The sequence below is a fragment of the Nicotiana sylvestris genome, chromosome 7 (genome assembly GCF_000393655.2).
Source record: "Nicotiana sylvestris chromosome 7, ASM39365v2, whole genome shotgun sequence".
Lineage (NCBI taxonomy): Eukaryota > Viridiplantae > Streptophyta > Magnoliopsida > Solanales > Solanaceae > Nicotiana > Nicotiana sylvestris.
Genome location: NC_091063.1, coordinates 39,426,786 through 39,444,488, shown reverse-complemented (window position 1 = coordinate 39,444,488; position 17,703 = coordinate 39,426,786). Strand labels below are relative to the sequence as shown.

The 17,703-nt window shown below is 39.6% G+C and overlaps 1 protein-coding gene across 2 annotated transcripts in view; it reads right to left on the bottom strand.

Annotated features, from left to right (window-relative positions):
- Window positions 1-17,162, bottom strand: part of LOC104231179 (two pore calcium channel protein 1B) — a 43,763-nt gene extending 26,601 nt beyond the window's left edge. Inside the window, exons 1-11 of one of the 2 annotated variants that reach the window (XM_009784125.2) lie at window positions 17,072-17,162; window positions 16,827-16,971; window positions 15,223-15,366; window positions 14,970-15,077; window positions 11,954-12,049; window positions 10,154-10,278; window positions 8,564-8,624; window positions 8,204-8,370; window positions 7,785-7,890; window positions 7,572-7,649; window positions 6,193-6,254 (exon numbers count right to left, since the gene is read on the bottom strand). In XM_009784125.2, coding sequence (XP_009782427.1) covers window positions 6,193-6,254; window positions 7,572-7,649; window positions 7,785-7,890; window positions 8,204-8,370; window positions 8,564-8,624; window positions 10,154-10,278; window positions 11,954-12,049; window positions 14,970-15,077; window positions 15,223-15,366; window positions 16,827-16,961 — 1,082 coding nt within the window. In that variant the 5' untranslated portion in view covers window positions 16,962-16,971; window positions 17,072-17,162. The other variant, XM_009784124.2, reaches the window with a different exon arrangement.
- Between the last annotated feature and the right edge of the window lie 541 nt (window positions 17,163-17,703).

The window sequence follows — 17,703 nt, the reverse complement described above, 5'->3', positions numbered from 1 at the left end:
AAGAAGATAAAATTTCAACAGAAGGAAAAGACGTGAATGGGTTAGTGATGCGGGTTGGAAAGGCAGAATGGGCCGGTCCTCTTCTAATTATCCTAGGGCCAGGCAAGATTTCAGCAAGTATAGGCCTGGGCCTCCTCACATGGGCCCAGCAACTTTTCCCAATTCTATTAGAATTGATCCTAAGGGGCCCAGATTATTTCAAGTTGCATCTGATAAGGCTCCTAAGCATATGGGAACAGTCGTTCTTCCTTCTTTTGCCAATGGTGCTACACATAGTGGTATTTCTTCACCGAGCTCTAGTGACCTGCGCCCCTCTTCGATGGCCGCTGCTTTAGTGGCAGTACCTGCTATAGATGGTGCTGTTATTCCATGACCTCCCGCCTCTGATGGGCCCAACTCCATCGCTCCCTCAGCTGCTCCTGGGCTTAGTTGTATTGAGGCTACACTTCAAGCTTCTTTTTCTTCTGGGAAGATTGTTGAGCATGCACCAACTGATGTTAGTGCCGGACCAGTACTCCCTGTTAAGATGCCGCCAAGAGTTCTATGTTCTCCTCCTTCAGGCTACCATACTGGTGTTTCTGGTCATTCTTATAACAGCGGGGTGCTTATTTCAGAGGTTGATACCCCTCAAGGAAATGGTGAGATCCTTTCGGTACCTAAAGTTCCTATTGCTAGCAATGCTATGGTCTTGTATTCCTTCGGAAGGAGAAAGGAAAGGGTTCATATAGAAGGCGCCTGTCCAATTTCGTCACGGATGGGAGGAAGGGATATGTCTTTCTGGATGGAGGATAAACTACTAAACTTTGGGAAGTTTCTAGGTGTTTCTTTTGAAGGGAAGGAAGATAGGGTATTAGAATTGTTGAGGGAGATTGAGCAACAATCTTTTAATGATGGTGCAGGGAGGGAGTTGGGTCAAGGTGTTAAGCAAAATAATTTAGGGGATGTAGTGGTGTACCAGAGAAGGGGCCGGGTGTGTGACAGGGAGGAAGGGAGCTCGATTAGAGGGGGTGGGGAGAAGGGGGATATTGTTTCTTATGGAACTTAAGATTCTTTCATGGAATGTGAGGGGGATGAATGACCCAAACAAAAGGGCCATAATCGAAGTGGGAGTTAGAGAGTGGGGTGCTAACCTAGTTTGCTTTCAGGAGACAAAAATGGAAGTTTTGTCGGATGTGATTGCGAGGAGTGTCTGGGGAGGTAGTTGGGTAAAATATGACCGGGTTCTAGCAGCGGGAAGTGCCGAGGGCATTCTTCTAATGTGGGATGATAGAAGCTTGGAGGTAAAGGAAATTAAGAAGAGAGTTTTTCTTTAGCAGCTCTTGTCAAAGATAGAGTGAGTGGGGTGGAGTGGGGATTTGGGGGAGTGTATGAACCGGTAGGAGAAGGGTCCAAGGTATTCTTCTGGGAGTAACTGGCCAATATGATGGGGGAATGGGACATTCCATGGGTTCTAGGGGGAGACTTTAACACTATTAGATTCCCGGAGGAGAGATTAGGGTGTAGTCTGATTTCGAGGGCCATGGAAGAGTTTTCTGACTTCATCAGTGATCACTTTCTCATTGATCTCCCTCTGTCAGGGGAAAGGTTTACTTGGGCCAGGGCGGAGGATTCCAACTCAAGGTCTAGACTTGATAGATTTCTGATATCGCCCTCCTGAGATGAGCTGGTGCCGAATGTGCTGCAGATTCCTTTACCTAGGCTGACTTCAGATCATTTGCCTATCTTGCTAGATGGATGCAGAGGGAGGGGGTTGCGAGCTCCCTTCCGATTCGAGAACATGTGGTTGAAGGTGCCAGGATTTTGTGACAAGGTGAAAGAATGGTGGACAAGCTACGGGGTATCAAGGACACCTTCATTCCGTCTTTCGAAGAAACTTAAATTGCTCAAGGGAGATATTATTAGGTGGAATAAGGGGGTTTTTGGGAGGGTAGAGGTTAAAATGAGGGAGCTTATGCATGAATTGGGGGAACTAGTGAGAGGGCAAAGGGCGAGCGAGTTAGATGGATTTGAGAAAGAGAGATTAGGGAGGTTAAGAGGGAAATAGTCAAGTTAGCAATAGCTGAGGAGACTAGTTTACAGCAAAAATTGAGGGCACTATGGTTAAAGGAGGGGGATTCGAATACCAAATTTTTCCGTAGGGTGCCGGTTGCAAATCGAAGGAGAAACTTCATAGAGTCCTTAGTTGTGGATGGGGTGAGGATTGAGGGAGATAAGGAGGTAAAAGGGGCGATAGTGGGGTTTTATGAGAACTTATACAAAGAGGAAGTTAGTTGGAGGCCGACTTTGGGTGGAATAGAGTTCAACCACATAGGGGAGGGAGACAGTGAGTGGCTAGAAAGGGCTTTCGAGGAGGAGGAGGTGCACGAGGCTGTGTCGAGTTGTGCTGGTGACAAGGCCCCCGGCCTTGATGGTTTCTCCTTGGCCTTCTTCCAACTCTGTTGGGACACCATCAAGGGGGAGTTGATGGAAACCATTGAATACTTCTATGTAAATGGTGTTCGAGAGAAGTATCAATGCTACTTTTATTGTTATTGTACCTAAGAAAGAAAGTGCATCTTGTATCAGAGACTACAGGCCTATTATTCTCGTGGGAAGCATTTACAAGATTATTTCTAAAGTGCTTTCCAACAGACGCAAGAAGGTTTTTGACGTGTCCATTTCGTCCTCCCAGAATGCGTTTGTGGAAGGTAGGCAAATCCTGGATGCCGCTTTGGTGGCAAATGAACTTGTAGACTCCAGAAGGAAAAATAGAGATCCCGACTTACTATGCAAGTTGGACCTTGAGAAGGCTTTCGACCATGTCAATTGGGAGTTCCTGGATTTCATTATGATGCGGATGGGGTTTGGGGCAAGATGGGGGGATGGATCAAGTTTTGCATTTCCTCAGTCAGATTCTCTGTCCTGGTTAATGGTAGCCCGTGTGGTTTCTTTGGCAGCTCCAGGGGTCTCAGGCAAGGAGACCCCCTATCCCCATGCTATTCATTCTAGTGATGGATGCTCCGAGTAAAATGATGGATCGTGCGGCGGCCGGAGGCTTCTTGAGAGGATTCTCAGCTCCGATCGGGGTGCCCAGTGCCCGAAGAGTCTCTCATTTGCTTTTTGCGAATGACACCCTGGTTTTCTGTGATGCCGATATGGATCAGTTGAGCTACCTGAAGTAGGTCCTGCAGTGGTTTTAGATAGTATCAGGTCTCAAAATCAACCTCGCAAGTGTGAGATTTTCCCGGTGGGTGAGATTGCTAACATTGATGCTTTGTCTTATGTTCTTAGATGTAAGGTGGGCTCCCTTCCCACTACTTACCTGGGTCTCCCATTGGGCGCTTCGCATAAGGATACTATGGTTTGGAATCCAGTGATCGAAAGGGTTGAAAAACGATTAGCAGGCTGGCAGAAACGGTACATGTCAAAAGGCGGAAAGGAAGTGCTTATCAAAAGCACTTTATCGAGTATGTCCACCTATTACGTGTCCTTGTTGCAAGCTCCTGTGAGCATCACAGAAAAATTGGATCGGCTTCAAAGGAATTTTCGTTGGGATGCGGCAGATGGAACTAAAAAGTATCATCTAGTGAATTGGCAGACAGTCACTTCCCCAAAGAAGTGGGGTGGACTTGGAGTAAAAGATCTTAGGGTATTCAACAGAGCTTTGTTGGAAAAATGACGGTGGAGATTCGGGGTAGAAGAGTATGCTCTATAGAGGGAGGTCATAGTAGAAAAGTACGATTCCACGGGAGGGGGTTAGAGGACCAAGGCAATCACAACACCTTTCGGGTGTGGCATGTGGAGGAGTATCATGAAGAATTGGGATTCTTCAGTGGTAACATCACTTACAGGATGGGAGATGGAAGGAGAATCAGCTTTTGGAATCATAGGTGGTGTGGAGAGGAAACTCTAAGGGTCTCCTTCCCCTACGTCTTCAGAGTTTCAAACCAGAAGGAATTGATGGTCCAACAGATTCGTAAGGAGCATGAAGGGGGGTAGTATGGGACCTCTCATTTAGAAGGAACATGCAAGATTGGGAGATTGCGGAGCTCCAAGATTTATTGAGACTGCTATATGGGCAAGACAGCCCCAGCCATCTTGTGATTCTTGGAGATGGGGTTTGCGTGGCAATGATTTGTTCACCGTAAAGTCCTTTTACCAGAGTATGTTGGTGAGAGAGGAGACCTCTTTTCCATACTTCTCGATCTGGATTCCTAAGGCGCCCACGAAGGTGTGCTTTTTTGCATGGCTAGCGGCGAGGGGAGTAATTTTGACTGCTGAGAATCTGCGAAAGAGAGGAATTACACTTGTTAGTTGGTGCTATATGTGTAAAAGCTCAGGGGAAGAAGTTGATCATCTTTTGTTGCATTGCCTTGTGTCCTCGACTTTGTGGAGGGCGATTCTGAACCTTTTTGGTGTTCAATGGGTGATGTCAAGCACCGTAAAGGAAATGTTATATAGTTGGGCAGGTTTCTGTCGAAGAAGAAAGCAAAAGGCGTGGAAGTTTGCCCCATTAGCTCTCATGTGGATAGTTTGGGGGGAGAGAAATAGGAGAGCTTTTGAGGGGATTGAGTCTACTTTTTCACATCTTAAGAATAGTCTTTTATCTTTGATCGCTTTTTGGTGCACTCATATAGCCCCTACTTGTATAGAAGATTGGGCGTCTTTTGTAAAGAATCATGTTCTGATGTAAATTCTCTACTTTTTGGTATACTTCCTGTATACGGGAGTTCTCTCCCTTTTGATTAATACAATTTACCTTATCAAAAAAAAAAAAAACAACTATTAGTATAAAAAAAGAAAGAGTGTAGAGGGTAGATTTCCTTCGCATGACAGGGGTAAGGTTGCGTACACACTACCCTCCCCATACCCCACTTGTGGGATTACACTAGGTGGTTGTTGTTGTAGAGGGTAGATTTGTTCCTGAGTATCAAATCACTAATCACGACGTCGAATGCTATGCTTATTTTTTAACTGAACCCATTTTGGTTTTGTGTTTCCCGTACATGGATCTGTTTAATAGTACGCTTAGTAATAGCAGATACATTATCAAACTCCTTAAAGACACTAGTTAAACTTATATCATAGGTGCTCCCAGATTGTCATGAAACTATTTTAATAATCTAAGGTGCTGCTGTCAAAGTGACTTCAAGTTAAAGCGAAGTTTGCTAAACTTCCAAAATGATCGTCAAGTCCACAGCTGATTGTCAAATTACAATGACCAGAGAGCAGCTTAGTCAAAAGGTATGAAATGAATTTTATCTAGAAGAGACTAGTAGCTAATCAACTGTCCTCTTCCTTCTCAGTCTGCTAGCTCATAACCAGGATCAGCTTTCACAATTCAGATCCGGCATTGCTGTTTCACTAGTGTCCCCTTGGCTAGTAATACAGGAATGAGATGCATCATGAGTCCAGGGGTATCTGACTACAAAATATGAACTAGCAGTATCACAAGCTAAATCCTGCGAAGCAAACTGACACATATAGTTGCATGTACTAGCACATGAACAACCAGCCAGGCGAACCATCAAATACAAGTTTTGAGAAATGCCTCTAATTTGTTATTGCACTCCTAAAGTATATTAGTATCAAAATTTAAATATTCCTTTCTCTCAGATAAATGGAAGACATTCTTTCTTTTTATGAAAACTAAAGGTAAAGGTATCTTTTTTTTTCCTGTTCAATTGACCTCTCAACAACAAATGGAAGAAGGTTCAATCACGTAACCACTACTTAGAAGCGAGAAAATCTTCATAAGGTCATAGGTGGATTTTGAAAATCCAATTAGTGGGCCCATGAATGATTTAGATAGTTTTATGATGAATGGGCCCACTAAGCATGATGTCTCCCAGAATGCAGCTATTACAGTGTGTGCAGCCTGGACGATATCCTAAATAAGCGGCTATCAATTGAAGATTGGTGCATAATGGCCGTGGCAACATCAGATTGTTCTCATGCCAGTACTGGAAATGCCGTGTACCAAAACACAGATTCACTACATTGTTTGCTAGAAAGCTTTACATCCAACATGTTGATTTGGATTTAGTCACACGGCTCCAGTTCAAGTTGCAACTGTTAGGTCAATTTCAGTTTCAAGGAATGGCTGTATGAGCCACACTACAAAAAGAAAATAATTAATGAGAAGAACTAGCGGATAGCAGCAGAACTCTACATGTCTGAAATGCATTGGAAGATGCGGAGAATGAACATTACCTATATTTATTAAGTTCCTCAAACAGCAGGGTACATTGCTTCTCGTTGAGGAGCCCATTGTTCTGCCAATGTTAAAAGGACACAACTTTAAAAGGAATGGCAACCACAAGATTTAAGGACACAAAAAACCCTTCTAGATAGTAAGGTAGGGAGAATAAGTTCATAAATCGAAAATATTTACCTATTAAATTCTTGAATACAACAGAAATCTGTGAAATTACTTTTTCCTTTTCCATTATCTTCTTTCTACCTTCACCCTCGGTGTCTCTCTCTCTCCCTCTCTCTCCCTCTCTCTCCCTCTCTCTCTCTCCCCCTCTCTCTCTCTCCCTCTCCCTCTCTCTCCCTCTCCCTCCCTCTCTCCCTCCCTCTCCCTCTCTCTCTCTCTATCTCTCTCTTACATACAGCTATTCATGTCAAACGGGCCGGACCAATTTCAGGCTAGTTCATAACCGGACCGAACTCACTTTTTGGGTTAAATGTATTTAACGAATTATTAATAGTAAATCATAATTTAAACAATTAATGCAGATACAAAATTTGAAGAAACGGAAGACCTCAAATTTCATTAAATATGAAAAGGTTGAAGCTTATAATTACATGAAAGTTGATACTTAAAATTTGAATTTCATAACACAAACTACTAAAATTTGAAAATCACAACTCTTTCTTACCAGGCCAGGCTAACTCATATATTTGTCACTGGTACCATGCTGGTTAACTTAAAAGAGAGGCCCCGATTGGGCCCCTTTAAAAAGACAAATCTGACCAGGCCCTTTATGTATGGGGCCAGACCGGTTACGGGCCGAGCTGCCCACTTGACATGAATAATACAGATACATACACACACACACACATAAACCTGTTTGTAATCATTCAGGTAAGGGGAGCAAGGAGGAAGCGTCTTCAAACTCTATTATGTCTTTTAAACACCTATGCATTTGATCTACCTGTTTCTGCGTCTGAGAATACCAGAAGGTGTTTGTCCTATAGAGTCATCGGAACTGTATCAACTGCCTCTTCAGTTCTCAGTATAATCTATCTTCTAATATTGTAAATTTTCCCATCACATTAATGGAATTATTACTTTATCAAAAAATATATAAACCCTCTTCTTATTGGAGCTAGATTATATTTGCCTCTAAATTTATTGTGTCAACAGAAAGGCAGGCAACTACATACAATGTACAGGATGCCTACATAAGATTTGTGAGGGAAAAGATTCTTATTAACAGCTATTACTGCCGTATCTCTTCTGAAAAAGGAAAGAACAAGGATAGAAACTTCTCTTCCACAGGTAAAAGGAAGGAAGAGAAGCATATTAAATGCATGTAAACCACAGAAGATTAATTGGAGAACCAGTTGGGACGTGTCCTACTCACGGCTTCATCAATCAAGCTAAATGCTTTCTTCAAAGTCCTTAGCCTCAAACGATCTTTATCAGCCACTTGTTTTACAAGCTACAACCAAAAGAGAATAAATAAATAAATTTATACGTGCAAGGTGCAAAATCTACAGGAAAGGTACTTGCTATGGCAAACACTAACATGGTGGCAATTATTTCCAATAGAAGCAAAAACGTTGGAAGACATTACCTCACTTTTGAAGCTATCATATACAACAGCAAGAATTAAGTTGGTAACAAAGTAAACGCCCAATAGCACGTACAGAACAAAAAACAAGCAATACCAACGTGAGTCCCTGAAAGGAAAAATACATAATACAGGTTTCAACTCCAAAGTTTACATGGAATTTTTTTTTTAACTCAAATGTTAAGTTTAATAAGAGAAAACACTCGGTAAGAAAGCTTAATGATGAGAGCAAGATGTACTTTGCTCAGGTTTTGCTCTTGGTATGAAGGTGGGAGACACTATCTTTAATAGTAACCAAAACATAACCAAAACTCAGAGCTTTTAATGGCAAAAACTATCTTAAACATTCCAGATTTAGGCAAAAATCAACAGTATTATAGAGAGTAAAAGGGGGACTAAAGACAATTTTCTGAGGCACTCACTTGTACGCAGGAATCCAGACATCTGGATTGTTTGATGTTGTGAATAAAACAAACATTTGGTACAACGTGGTGCCATACGAAGTAAACGTGGTCTTCCCCTGCCGTGTGTCTTCAAAGAAGACGTACGCTAACCAGCTCGAGAACAGAAGAAATAAAGCAGATAGAGCCTGCAGAGGGGAGGAAAGAGAACATAGATCAAATAGGGAAGGGCTTAGGTTAATGATAAGTTGGAGAAAGGACGCAAGATCATAAAACTCAGGTGTGAAATTTTTTGGTTTATCATATCATCTAGCATTAAGTGTCTGTTAAAAACTATATTATGAAAATAACCATTAACCCTCAAAGATAAGGATAACTAACCACAACATTAAGGTAGGTACCAAGCATTCCTGCAAGGATGAAGAAGCTATCTCGTAATTCCCTATTGTCAAAAGTATGAAATTAAGATCATATTAACAAAAATAGCTAAGAAACCAAGTAAATCAAGAAAAATAAAAGGCAGTATGTGGACCCAACATGCCATCTCTCTGAACCTTTGGAATGAAGAAAAAAAGAAGGAACCTCTAGTGGATTATGCTGCTTAGGCCTCATTTGTTTACACTGCAAGAAAAATAGAAGTGCATTTTTTTTTCTTTCATTGCTTCTTAACTCTTAATAGGACTGAATCACTCTGATCTTGTACAGAGTCTTAACATTAAGATGTTCACTTAAAGATTCGTATGAATGTAATCACTACTCTATTTATTACCACTGCCAACTACCGCCGCTGCTGCCTGCCACTACCACCACCAACCACCACAGCTGTCAGCCAGCCACAGCCTGCCATCACCACCAGGCACCAACCATCTCTACTACCAGCCTCCACCACACAATCACCACCACTAACCACCTCTACCACCAACCACCGCCACCAGTAGCTGCCACCACCAATCAGCTCCACAACTAGACTCCACCGCACAATCATCATCGTCAACCACCACCACCACCACTAGTCAAAACGACCAACCACGTGCACTGCCAACTACCAGACAAATGCAGCACCAGCTGCAGGGATCCATAGGAAAATTCATGTTCTTACCGTAATGTCATGTTCTATAATTTACATCAATTCAAAGGGGGTGGTCTTTCCTGTACAATCAATGTCCTTGACTTCACATGCACTAATAACATGATACTGATAAACAGTGGAAAACACTATAGAGATGCATCAGCATGAATAAGTCCATATGAACCTTCATTTTTTTTAAATGAATATATTTTTAACTAAAACATACTCTTTATATGAGATGTGCATTCACATTATCAGAAGAAAAGTTGTGATTAACCTAACTTATGCGGAAAATCGAATTTTATACATCAGGCATACTGCTTGTCCAAGACATACTTTACACATTTGAAGCTCATACAACAAGTCGAAGATCGCAACATGACCACAAAGAGAGAGAGAGAGAGAGAGAGAGAGAGAGAGAGAGAGGAGGGGAGAGAGAGCACAGTACATAAATTCATATCTGAACACTTCCATCCATTTCAAAAGTTGATAAAAGCTGGCCATTTTACAGAATCGCAGAATCTGGCCCACCTTCTTTCCTTGGTGGAGTGGGGGAGGGCGCGAAAGCATTAGGGCCAGTGAAAGAACATAACCATGAAGCCTTAATTGATTAACAGCAGTAGAACATAATGCTATTTGCTTAATATTTGGGGAGACAACTGTGGAAACTCACTTCTTTAAATTCCTTCGCATATAATACTTAAGTTACGAATTGTGTATAAAAATTATTTTCTCAGTAATGATTATATGTACAACTAAATGATAAAAGACAACTAGAAAAGGAAAATGAGAGACCACTTGGAGCGAGAAGTCTTGGTAAAGAAATTTAAAACATAAACATAAATAACGAGGTTCTGACTAGAACTGGAAATTAAATGAGTAGCGATCCTACAATGGCGTACCTAATGTTCAAAATAAAGAACACCACGCGAAGATAGGGTGCAATACGGAATGGTAGATAATAGAAGTCTGCTAGAAAGAGAATGTAGACCACAATATCTGCAACCAAGATTAACAGCAAAATGACCTGAAAAATCAAGCCAAACAAGAAAGAAAATTGTCATTAACTAAAATTAACTATCAGTAGTGTTAAGCAACCAAAGATTTATCAATACCAGTGAACCTTCCAATATTTTTTTCCTCAAAAATCGTTATTAAAGATCTAAATCTGCTGGTTAGATTTGAACATAAAACAGATTAAGCAGAACCACAAGAGTGGCTTCTACACAAACTTTGTGGGTTTATTAAAGAGAGAATTTTTTGTTGAAATTTACCCTCTATTTGGAAAGGAATTGAACGGAAAGTACAGAGAGGACAAATAGAAAGTGATTCTGTTTCTTAAAATATTCTCTATATATATATATACACAAAAAAAATTATTGCTTATGCTCTAAATTCTCTCTACATTTTCTTCCCTCCCAACATTAGAGAGAAAAGGAGCCCAAAAATAAAACTATTTTCCTTCGTCCACTTTGTTTTTGTCAAACCAAAATCAGGAAATGGGCAATTCCACCATTTCTCTTCCTTTCTATTCCTTTCCTTAGTTACAAAACAAATTGATTACTATTAGTAATGGCTCTCTAAGGATGTGCTTTCCAAAGCAAAAATTAAAGCTATAGAAATGCCTTACAAAAGATGAACTGGAGGAGGAAATTTAAGAGCAGCACAACATAAGAACCACCTCGACCAGAAATGGTAGCTTTGATATGGTTCCACTTCCATAAAGGAGTACAGAGGTCAAGTTAGTTGATATCTCTAATACCTCATCGCTCTGTCATGTTACACCATGTGGGAAAACACCACAGAAGAACGTGCAACGGAGGCAATGCATGAGTAGTCATGCTAAGGTGGAATATAACCATCATCATTCAGACACCTATGCATCTAAAATCTCTTAGCAAAGATCCATAGTCACAGTCAAGAAAAATTCCCACACCAATTTGGTTTGTTATCTATCGCTAATCTTTTGGCAGATTTCCAACAATATAAAGAGCCACGATCTCAAATCCATTCTATGTTTCTTCATCAAACTGCAATCTGCACATGGTTGATTAGTCAGATGCATCTTCTTATTCTCTTTCCTCTCTCTTTCAGTGAGGAGAGAGTGTCCCTGTTTTTTCCACTGTAATATAATTTTTTTTTCTTTTTCAATTAGTAATATTCTCCATATCCCCCCCCCCCCCTCCAAGAATATTTAGTGCTAATTGAGTAATTTTTTCTGGTGTTTGATCTTGAACATAGAATTTGAGGAAAATGTGGAGGGAGAGGAAGAGGAAGAGACTAACTGCAGGATCAATTTGATGCCTTTTCTCATGATTCATTGGAAGTCATTATTTCTGTATCTAGGGAAGGTTCAAAGTCACTCTCGTTTTTGCTTCGACGTGTTCTTTCAGTCATCCATTGCCAACTTTTGTAAGAAATTTTAAGAAATTGAGTTTCCTGCTAAGCATGATGCATCTTACCATGTTTTGTTATTGCAGAAATGTGACATATCACAACCAAGATATTTCACCTTCTACTTTTAGGGAGAAGAGTGACAAGAACATCAATGCAAAAGAACTAACTTCAGACTATAAAGTATTTACTTCAGACTATCTTCACAAACAACCTATCCTTTACAAGGAGGAATCGAAATGTATGAGATCGTTTTTAAAAAGATCACCATTCTTAAGGAGAAAACATAAAGTACTGGTACCAAATACCTTCAGTCTGTTGAGAAGACTTCTCCAGTAGAGATTGAAGCCTTCATATGATATTGGAAATAAAATGTGTATTATAAGAAGCAGAAGAGTGACACCCTGCAGAAGACAGTTAAATAGAAAATGTTAGTGAGGCCAGAAGAATAAGGTAGCCTACCCAGCTTTTATGTTTTGCATTTCACAAGAGTCTCCTACAGCCTAATAAATGACCAGAGAAGTTCCTTTTCTGAAGATACCTAGCTAACTACATATAAGTGATAGTAATGTTTATGCATCCAGAGTAGGCCCCTATTATTCGATATTGGACCAAAGAATGTTCCTCTTTTAAAGCTACCTAGCAAACCTAGTAAAAAATAAGAAGAAAAAATGAAATAGAAATTCTCACAAACAAAGTGAGAACTGTCCTTATTTCTTGTGTAATAATAATGCAGCCATGGCTTTAAGAATGAAAAGGAAGTCCAAGTTTTCCTTATTCAAGCTTCCTATACAACAAAAACAACTATGCTTCAATTCCAAGAAAGTTGGGGTCGGCTTTATGAATTCTCACTATCCATATCGCACCATTTAAGCCCGTTTTATAATAGCAATAACAATAACAATGGCAATTAACAACAATAAGATTCTTTGGTACTAGAAGTTCTCTACATACTGACCAAAACTAAAGGACTCATAGCAAACACTGGACCTAGAGTAAACGTCCTAACATGACTAAAACTAACCCCAACTAACTGATAGTGCATGTATTGATCTTTTGTCTTCCATTGTCTCCAGCTTTTCACTAGGTCTGCATGAATTCCAAGAGATCTTAGGTCTTTCGAGACAATTTTCTCCCGTGTGATTTTAGGTTTACCACATCTCCTTCTAACAGCTTCATTCACTAAATGGTTACACACCTACATACCAATTCATCTGGAGGTCGACGTAGGACATGTTCAAGCTATCTCAAGCAACTTCTTTTGATTTATCTTTATGTATGCTGCTAGCACCTTTTGCCGAATATGATCATTTTTAATCTTGTCTAATCTTGCATGATCACCTTCTTCATCAATAAGACTTCATTAACGTATGACTACATATTCATCGTAGCAACTACATATCTGTGACATTCATCTTGTGAATATGATGGACTTTAGACGACCAACATTCACGGCCATAAAACATTGTTGGTCTTATAACCATTCTACAGACTTGCCTTTTATTTTGGTAGGTTCCTTCTATCACATAACACTCTGCTAACACATTTTTATTTCAACTATCCTATTTTGATTCTGTGTAACATATTTATCTACCATTCTCATAGAATATCGAGCGTAGATATCTGAATTGTTTGCACTTAAGCATCGAAATCCCGACTAATCTCATCTAAGCTCCATACTTCTTATGAAGGCCAAACTTGCAGTGCATAAATTCAGTCATACTTCTACTTATTCTGAAATCCTTACTCTCTAAAGTATTTCTCCATAGTTCAAGCGTTTGGTTGAGACCATCTTTAATTTCGCCAATTAGCAGAATACAAGAATAACAACAACAACAACAACAACAACATATCCAGTATTATCCCACACTGTAGGGTCTGGGGAGGGTAGTGTGTACGCAGACCTTACCCCTACCTTGTGAGGATAGAGAGGTTGTTTCCAATAGACCCTCGGCAGGAAAGCATAAGCACCACATTAATGAAAATATAGACAAGAAGGGACAGTACCAAAAAGCCATATAAAAGCATAATAGAGACAACAAGATAGTTAGGTGATCAACAATGAAAGAAAACGACGGTTAGTCCTAAAAACCTACTACCAACAGAAAGCGAGACTGCATGCCAATACTACTGTTATGAACACCCTAGACTACCTACTCTAATCCTCGACCTCCATACCTTCCTATCAAGGGTCATGTCCTCGGTCAACTGAAGCTGCGGCATATCTTGCCAATTAGCAGAATACCATCTGCAAATAGTATATATCATGGAACCTCATCCAACATAGTGTGTGTTAGTTCATCCAAAATTATGATAGTACGGGCTCAGTGCCGATCTTCAATTCTTTTGTATCTTCTAATACTATTCTGTATCTTCATACTAGTGTCGGCTCCTTCATGCATATCCTTTATGGCATCTTATATGTTTAATATGAATTTCCTTTTTCCCTAACATCCACCAAAGGACTTTATGGCAATCATATGCTTTCACTAGGTCAATGAACACTATGTTAGATTATTATTCTTCTCGCGATAAACTTACATTAATCTTCTTAGAAAAAATATAGCCTCCATTGTAGATCTACCAGGCATAAATCCAAACTAATTCTCTTTCACTCTTGTAATATCCCTACACTCTTTCTCTCTTTCCTAAAGTTTCATTGTGTGGCTCATAAGTTCAATGCTACAATAGTTCACACAACCTTCAGTATCTCTTCCAGGATACTCTTTGTCCACTAGTCAGGTATCCTACCATTTCTTAGTATAGCATTAAACAGCTTTCCCAGTCAAACTACTCCAATCTCCCCAAGATAATTCCACACCTCTATAGGGATACTATCTGGACCAGACGGCTTTCTAATCCTCATATTTTTCATGGCACCCTTTAGTTCTGCCAGTCTAATTCTAGGAGTGTAGCTAGAATTTCTACCATGCAAAGTTGTGTAGATCTATAAAGTTATCCTCGTGATTCGACTTGAACAATTGATCAGACTAGCCTCCCCCTCTCTCCTTGATCTCATAAAATTTCCTGTCAACACTTGTTGAGAATTCGATGAACCGTCTTCAATGCGCTTCATCTAGCTTCCTATAGAAAGTCAATTTAAGTTTCCATGCAGAAGCACATGCATCAGTCCTGAACACTAGGAGACAACAATCTCCTAAGGCTCTTGAAATAACCAAACTTGAAGATAGACCAAAACCAATAAAATTCACAGTAAATTAGGCAAAATTCAGAACCATCGACGGTTCTGCTTAAAAATTAGCTTCTTCACATATTAAAGACTCAGAAATTTAACAAACAAAACCAGCCATGCCACAAGCTTACCTCAAATATAAGGGACTCGGCACCAGTCAAAAATGGCAGCTCTCCTAGATAGTAGTAGTCTCTGTTATTGCAAGACTCAGCTAAATGCTTGGAACACCACAATGGTTTCTGAGCAAAATGAACAGGAAATCAATGAAACTAAAATTGCGAGTCCTAAATTCAAAGAACAAGTAGGAATTATGAAGTCAACTTAACATGCAGAAAAAATAAAAAGGACTGAAGCTGGAATAGACAGCAAGGGAACTGTGCAAACCTCAAAAAAGTTTAGAACGACTAGTGCAAGATAATTAAGTGACCAGAGGAAGTCAAAACGAGTAAACATGAAGTACAACTCTGCTGCTTTTTCAAAGCTCGCCCCCTCAAGAATTTCCTCAGGTAGACCAATGCCGTCTTCAGCCTGCAGGTATTACTTCCAAAATTAATATCTCACCAAACCACTACTAAAGGAAAACTGTGAAATTTATCAGTCAAATAACTATATCACCACTTTCACAAAAATTAATAAATAAATAAATATTTCATCATTTCACATCAAAAACCATTATTCTCAATGTTTATCTACTAAGTAACTCAATATGGCAATATATTAAAACATTTTATTGCTAATAACCGTTCAGGTCAATCGAGACCTATTCTGTAGACAAGGGCATATCTGTTTGGACGCAAAACATCTAGGACATTCAGCTAGCATCTTTCAGTACAAAGGTTTTCTCAAAGGGTCTGCTTTAAGTTCTTTCCGAAAAGGAATAAAAAAAGATTGTGTATTAAAAGAAAGGCAAAAAAGAAATACAGTACAAGAAGAGTTGTTTCCTTTGGAAAAATCAGAAGTTCTCAATAAAACCTGCCTCAATTTTGTAGGTTGGACGTGGAATTTTGACCAGAAACGACCTTCATTTTCACACGAATGGAGCCAAAAAGAAGTTCAGCCTGAAAACATTTGGAAGGGGCACCAGCCTAGTGGTCAATGAAGTGGGTTGAGAACCATCAGGTCTCATGTTCAAATTCCAGCTGAGGAAAAAACACTAGGTAATTTCTTTTCATTTGTCCAAGCCTTGGTGAACAGAGTTAGCCCATACTTGTAGTGGTGGGAGGTAGCAAGTACCCGTGGAATTAGTCGAGATGCACGCAAGCAGGCCCAAACATCAATCAGAAAAACATTTGGAAGGAACAAACTTTTGTGGCAAAGTCACTAAGTTCCTCAATGTTTTCTCTTTTCCTTGTTGTCTCACACTGTATATGACACGAAATATAGAGCCTTTAATATTTCCTGAATTCCAATTAATTTCCTTGTCATTGCAGCACCAATTAGTGTGCCTCGTCTCAGATCAGATCAGATTTACTGAAAATTCGCATTTTTCTGGCATGATGGTGTCAATATTTTCTTGAAGCGGATTACCAGACATGACCCCCATTTTACCACTCTAAGTATCTGATTTCAAACTTGGAACTTTCAACAACCCAAATACCAGGGGTGGATGTAGCCTTGCGGCGCCTAGTTCATCTGAACCCATTACTTTTGACACGGAGCATAAATTTATACACAATAATGACTAAAAATGCAACAAATAGTTGACATGAACCCATAATTTAAAAATACTATGGGTTCAATGCTAAAAACCTTAAACATAGAACTCCTACAATTATATTCTGGATCTGCCTCTGCCAAAACCACAGTACCCAAATTACTACTCCACTATCTTTTTGGCAGCTTACCTATTAAATCTCTACTTCATGGGAAGCATTATTAAAAAAGAAAGGGATAATTCAGTTCAAAAGTGAAACTCAATAAAGAGTAAGCGTCGAAGTGAGGCTAATTACAGAATAAAGCAGCAAAAAAAAAGGGTGGGGGGGACGTACAAGATCAACCAAAGCAGCAGCCTTTTGATAAGCTGATCCATGAGCAATAGCGTCTCTGCGATCAAATATCGAACCACTCCTCCTCCGAGTCCGACACGAATTACTACTCTCTCCTGGCAGTAGATATTCCTCCATAGCTTTTTAACTTCCGATTTGAAACAACGAGAAGACAACAGGAGAAGAATGAGTGTATTATATATGCAGTAAAGAAAAAGGGTCGTTGGTATCAGTTAAGATTTACATACAGTAGTTGGGAGAGAATTCCAAAAAGAATTTATGTGGATGTGGAGTGGTTTTAGTCAATGTCAAGACGATTACTAAAAACGGAGATCACTGATCAGCATACGTGTGAAGGGGTGACACAAAATTGTGAAAATAGTGGAATACGTTGATAAACATTGGAGTATAAGAAAATGCAAGGCACTACTACTACTAGGAAAAATATTTAGAGGTCAAGCTTCATGATATGTACGGATAACTAACTATTGATTTTTTCGGAATAGGGTAACTAAGGTAAGTTTAAAAAATTTAGAAAAACTCCACATGTAATATGATGTGACTTCTGTCCAATTGAATCGTTCTTATAAGCTATGTAAAAAAGACAGTACCCGAAAATATGCGGAGCGGTGGAGCTAAGATTTTTATTAAGATGTATCAAAATATATAAAAATAAACATATGAAAAATCAAGGGGGTCAACATATAATATAAATATATGTAACTTACATATCTACACAGTGTATGTGTCCCGTGAAAGCTTTAAGGTGGCTACACAATGATATGGATGAAATAATAAAAAAGTAGAGATCAAATTTCTATGAAAGTAAAATGTAGGGCGAAGTGTAGCAATAGTCACTTTTAAGTTCGCTATTTATAAT